Raw genomic sequence first — 6308 nt, forward strand, 5'->3', positions numbered from 1 at the left:
TTAACTGTAACATACTACAGGCATGCGCCACCATGCCCGGCTAACTTTTGTATTTTTGGTAGAGATGGGGTTTCATGGTGTTGGCCAGCCTGGTCTTCAACTCCTGTCCTAAAGTCGTGTGCAAGCCTCGGCCTCCCCAAGCATCAGAATTGAAGACCTGAGCCATCACATCTGGACAGTAAGATACACAAGACTAGGGACATTTATCTTTTCACTTCGTCCTCACAATGCTACAGGTGAATGAAAACACAACTTCGTAACCTGAATAACTCACTTGAAAATCAAAGTTGGTGACTTCTCCCTTTAAAATTATTTGTACCCTTACCCTATAAAAATTGATGATCCCGTCAGAATTTTTCAAGAAAATACTTTCTCCTTGCAGACTAGTCTGTTAATTGTAAGAATTATGGACTGTAAAACTTCTGGAACTTGATGTATTTCACTTGTTTCGTTTGTATCATCAGGAAAATTAATTGATTTAGTACTTATTTAGATCCAAATATTTTTATCATTCAATGATTTCTTAAAACTTCAAGCAATCCCGTCGGAAACTTTATGCTGTTGTTTATGTTTTATACGCTTCACTTTCCCCAAAGTATGAGGTTGAAAGTGTTTCCATTCATATCATCAATTAAATCTCATAGGCTGAGAGTGGTGGCTCATGCCTGTAATCTTAGCACTTCGGCAGTCCAAGGAGGGTGGATCGGGATTTTAAGAACAGCCTGGCAAACAAGGTGAAATGCTGTCTGCACTAAAAATACATAAAATTAGCCCAGCTGTGCTGCACACATATCTAATGCCACTCAGTCAGGACGCTGAGGCAGGAGAATAGCTTGGACCCAGAAGGCAGAGGTTGCAATAAGCCAAGACAGAGCCACTGCACCCCAGCTTGGGCGACAAAGCTACACTCCATCTCAAAAAAAAAAAAAAAAAAAAAAAAAAAAAAAAAAACTGATAATATCCCAACCATTCTAGATTATTCCTATTTGTAAGGACGTATTGCTAAACCATTACTTACAACATCCATTGTAAAAATGTTCAAGAAAAAATTAATGTGAGTGCCTCTCAAGACAAAACACTTACTTTCCACTATTTAAACTACGAACATTTATCATCCATTGTGCTATGCATCTGAGAAACTTGGCTGGTTCACTTCTGATTTAGGTAAAAAAAAAAAAAAAAAAGGTTTCATTATCATCATCCTCCTTCAGTCACAGAATGCTTCACGCAGAGTGTTCTGGATGTCTTAAACTTTAGTATCAATGACATCTAATTATTTCCTTTGACCTGTACTATTCCTCTAAAAAATAAACATTTTATGCTGAGGCAGACAGTTTTGTAGTCTTTCTGAAGACTTCTCAAACATTTTAACCTTGTTAGTTTTTAAAGAGAGACAGCCTAATTAGAAAACTGGAGCGGCCTGAAAGGGGGACATAACAGACGCTTAATTTTGTATCTATGTTCAAAGAAACAAAAGGAAAATGTACAACGAACTACACAATTTACTCCCCTATTGAATTTGCTTTAAGCATTTGCGGCTAACCAGTAACACCAGGCACTTCGCATTACATGTAAAATTTTATTGTGAAAATTGTAAGGTAGATATTACATCTAAACACTTTTCAAATAGCATCAACAAGTATGAAATCACTTTGAAAAAAATTCATTTTCCTTTGAATACCTCGAAACATTCATGGAGGAAGTTAGTATCTACCTCTCTCCACAAAACCAATATGTTTCTCTTAGTAATACGCAGGTAACGATGCAGAAATAACATTTCAATTTCTGATTTGCAAACAAGGTTTGGCATGCAGTAACTATTATTTGGAACACGTGCTTTAATATCTACTTAGGTCTCCTTTTGCAGATCCACTTTCCCCACCATCTACTGTACATGCCACATAACTTGAGCTACCATATGCTTCACGAGGAGCAGGAAGGCAGATTCCTTTGGCGTTTTCCGCAAACATGCTCACGATCACCATAATAAAAATCACCACAGCTCCTTGAGTAACTCTCCCGACTTCTGCCACATCTATCTCCTTTATTACCATATGCATGGCAGGTGCTTCCACCATAAGACATCCGAGGCCCTCGTGCAGGTGGTGCACCATGAGAGGCCCCTGCAGGGTTGATAAAATAGTATGTTGGACTACATTTAAACATTTTTACTGCTATCATTAAAGCATGAATTAAAGTACTATTTGGAAATATCTGCTTTCCTCCTCTGCCTTTGTTGACAGGATATTAATCAAGCCTTCAATGGTCAGAACGTTTTATTTAAAAGAAGTGTAAGAGTATTATTTTGAAGCTTAACAACCTTAACTCTAAAGTAAATGTTGAGTCACATTTTCTTAACGTGAACTGAAGTTCTCACCTTCATATCATTCCCTATGCTTTATACTGTTATGAATACTCAATACTTAAACATGTTGCATATGTCCTTTATAATTTTCCTTAGAATTTCATTAAAATAACAATCTGGTCTATTAAATAAAATTCTGTAATTTACGAGTCCATCCTGGACCCTTACCATATCTCTGAAATGCATCTCTATAAGAACTTCCACTTAGATGTTCAGAATGATCTCTACCACGGGCCTCACTGTAGCCACCGCGATTACTAAATTGAAAAAAAAAAAAAAAGTTTTTAATGCCAGAACCAACAATTTAAGAAATCTATTTCATAAATCCAGATAACATTATACTACCTATATCCTCTGGAGGAATATTCATCCCAACTAGCATGACCATAATCACGGTGTGCATAGTCTTTAGGTGGTGGAGCATAATCCGTGGTTTCTCGGCAACTACCATGATTTCTGTGTGCACAAGTTTAAGCAACAAATTTTAAATTTTCAACTTCTAGTGTCCAAAACATAACTAAATTACAACTTAAACACAATTAAATTGCCAAACATCTACATAAATATTGCCCCAAATAAAATGCCCAAAAAGCCCAAATGCCCAAAATGCCCAAATGCCCAAGAGGCACATGAAAAAGATACTCATAATCAGTGGTTCAGAAAATGCATTTCAAATCCAAAAGGAGCTTCCACACTTCACACACACACACACACACACACACACACACACACACACACACACGAAGGGCAATAGATTTTAAAAGCAGGAAACAGCAAGTGTTTGAGAGGATGTAGATCAACTGGAACCCTGATACAATGTTAGCTGGAATGAACAATTTAAGAAATTTATTTGACAAATCCAGAAAAAGTTACAGTACCTATATCCTCTGGAGGCATGCTCATCCCGAGTAGAATGACCATAATCACGGTATGCATCGCCTCTAGATGGTGGAGCATAATCCCTAGTTTCTCGGGAACTTGGATGATTTCTGTGCGCGTAAGTTTAAGCAACAAATTTTAAATTTTCAACTTCTAGTATCCAATATATGACTAACTTACAACTTAAAGAAAATTAAAAGGCCAAACATCTAAACAGATATTTCTCCAAATAAAATAGGCAAATGAATGCTCAAAAAGCACATGGGACGGACATTCATATTCAGTGATTCAGAAAGTGCATTTCTTTTATTTTTGTTATACTTTAAGTTCTAGGGTACATGTGCGTGATGAGTTAATGGGTGCAGAAAATGCATTTCAAATCCAAAATAAGATAACATATTTCACACACAAACTGGAATGGCAATAAATTTTAAAAGGCAGGAAATAACAAGTGATTGAGAGGATGTAGGTAAATTGGAACGCTGATGCAATGCTGGTTGGAATGGAAAATGATGCAGCTACCATGGAGAAATGTGGTGGTTCCTCAAGAAAACAAACATAATTAACACAGGACCAAGCAATTCCACTCATATACACCCAGAATTGAATAAGTGTACTCAAACACATATTGGTGCATAGAAATACTGGGGTGGAAACATCCCAGATAAAATAATGGCTTAACAGCTTGTGGAAGAAGTGAAGTGCTATGACGTAAATGAACCTTCAGAACATCACGCAAAAGGAAAGGAGACAAACACAAAAAGTCATGTCGTGTTTGATCACGTTAACATTAAATACCCACAACAGGTAAGTTCAGAGGCAGAACACAGATTGGTGTTTGCTAGCAGCTGAGGAAAGGGAGAAAACGGAAGGGACTGCCTAACTGGTAGCTGGAGTTTCAATCTGGAGTGATGAAAATGTTTTGGAACTTGATGGAGGTAGTTGTTGCATGACACAGAATGTATTAACCACCACTTAACTGTTTACCTTATAATATTTAATTTTGTTATGTGAATTTCATCACCACAGCAAAAAAAAAAAAAAATCAACTGTGTTTTTTAATTTTTCCTTTACCTATCCTTAGTTGCATAACCATCATCTCTCGGTGACATAGGACCATTTCTCCAGGAAGAGATTGTTACTCTGCGTGGAGGAACTCCATAATTCTCTCTTCTTCGTGATATGGGACCTTTAACATTAAAATGATGGAACATTATGTAAAGAACACCCAATCTGAAACACTATTTTCCCTTCTCTCAAATAACTTTTTAAAATTATTTCTTCTGTGACTCCGTTCTTTGTTTCCTAAATTACTAGACAGTCATGATACTGTGAATGTTTCTTATGGCTTTGGATAATCCAAAGGCTCCCACAAGGCCAGTTCTTCCAATGAAGCTGAAGCCAAACATTAATTCTTAGGTAGAAGTTCATTTGTAGTGGTTAATACCTCCCTTCACCGACACTCTACATACGAAATGTAAAATTGAAAACGGCAGTTTTTAATTTCCTCCATATTAGGATGGAGGACTAAGTAAGAACTTTAATTTGTTCTGCTTAAACCTCCTTGCTAAGAACTTGTCTTTATTGTCTTGTTTTCTTCTGCTCAGTCTGCAGTCTTACAATTCTCCTTCTCAAACATATTACTTCTATTCAATGCTACTGCTCACCTCGTGTTGCTTAGTTCTCAATGCTCTCCTCAAATAATTTCAAATCTTACACTAAGGATCTTGCGTTAATGCTTAAACGTCGCGGTACAATCTCAATTATTGACTTCCATACACCTGTATTTCACAACTCTGCATTTCTGTGATATCCACTTAATTTAAGAATTTTGGACTCCTACATGTCTACCTTTCAAACCTTGAAATTTATTTTTAAATAATATTTCAGCCCAATGACTCCTTGTCTACTAAATGCTCTTGTGGTTCTTTTGAATCTTCATATGAGCAGTGAGTATGCCTTGCACATACACATTACTGAGGTCTCAGAAGCTGCATGGCCAGGCTCAGCGGCTCACACTGTGAGTGAGTGTGGAAGGCTGAGGCAGCTGGACCGCTTGAGCCCCGGGCTTTAACAACAGTTTTGACAACGTAGTCAGATCCTCTCTCTACAAAAACATAGGAAAAAAATGTAGCCAGGTGTGGTGGTGCATGCCTGTAGTTGCAGAAACTCGGGAGGCTGAAACAGGAGAATTTCTTGAGCCCAGGAATTTGAGGCTGTAGTAAGCCATCATCTCATCAGTGCACTCACGCCTGGTAAGAGCAAGACTCCAACCCAACAAAGTAACTGAACAAGCAATTTTTAGAATGGGACACCAAGGGACCACTTCCAGGGGATCTAGGAAATGGAAGAATTAATTACATGAAGAAGTCTACCATCAAAGAATACTGCTAGGAAGTTTTAGAAAAATTAAGGGGAATTTTCTAGCAAACACAGGATTAAAAGGAATGTTGGCCTCACTCTAATCACTTCTTTGATCTGCAATCGGAAGCTCAAGTATTCCTTCAACATAAATCTGAAATGTACCTAGTGAGATAGAAACTATAATAAAAGCTATCAATCAGTAGTTATGCTCATGTATGTGTCACTTCTCTTTTGCTCAATGAACTTAAAGCTAACCATTCAGGTAAAAGAGCTCATTTTTTACTCATACAAAAACTATGGTCTTTCTGTCAGGTAGCATTTACCTTGGTTTCCCATCCAACTATTACTTCTTGCCACAGCACAAGGAGCAGACTTTTTAGGAGGAGGACCTCCACTTCTTGAAGAGGGACCTCTTTTCACTGCAATGAGTCCCCTGGCATAACTCATCTTGAGATCAGGAGTGTATCCACCATCATCTGTATTTCAAACAAAATCTTTTTAGTTAACTAACATCATTGTTTCTTAAATGGCTGAGTTTTAGTCGTTTACAAATATTTTCTACATTTTATAACAAATTCACATTTGTCTAAGCTAATAAAATTAGCATTCCTACATGATATTACTACACTTCAAGCAATAAACGTCCATTTAGAAAATCTAGAAACATACTCAAGTATCATAATATGTTGGTATGAGACAG

The 6308-nt window shown here is 37.2% G+C and overlaps 1 protein-coding gene across 1 annotated transcript; it reads right to left on the bottom strand.

Annotated features, from left to right (window-relative positions):
- Positions 1-1840: 1840 nt before the first annotated feature.
- On the bottom strand, positions 1841-6063 carry LOC116464507 (RNA-binding motif protein, Y chromosome, family 1 member F/J-like). Its single transcript, XM_058435099.1, has 6 exons — positions 5932-6063; positions 4319-4433; positions 3244-3354; positions 2711-2821; positions 2534-2622; positions 1841-2123 (listed from the first exon to the last, which is right to left on the bottom strand). The coding sequence occupies exons 1-6, from the start codon at positions 6053-6055 to the stop codon at positions 1924-1926; spliced, it is 750 nt and encodes a 249-aa protein (XP_058291082.1). The 5' UTR covers positions 6056-6063; the 3' UTR covers positions 1841-1923.
- Positions 6064-6308: the final 245 nt, after the last annotated feature.

Source organism: Hylobates moloch, unplaced genomic scaffold, assembly GCF_009828535.3.
Source record: "Hylobates moloch isolate HMO894 unplaced genomic scaffold, HMol_V3 SCAFFOLD_860, whole genome shotgun sequence".
NCBI lineage: Eukaryota > Metazoa > Chordata > Mammalia > Primates > Hylobatidae > Hylobates > Hylobates moloch.

Excerpts from the sequence above, each read along its gene's own strand:
- LOC116464507 (XM_058435099.1), bottom strand. The coding sequence starts at position 6,055 with ATGAGTTATGCCAGGGGACTCATTGCAGTGAAAAGAGGTCCCTCTTCA. Across the intron at positions 3,355-4,318 it reads GGTTATGCAACTAAGGATAG|AAATCATCCAAGTTCCCGAG; the intron begins GTAAAGGAAAAA and ends TTACGCGCACAG. Across the intron at positions 2,822-3,243 it reads CATGCCTCCAGAGGATATAG|AAATCATGGTAGTTGCCGAG; the intron begins GTACTGTAACTT and ends TTGTGCACACAG.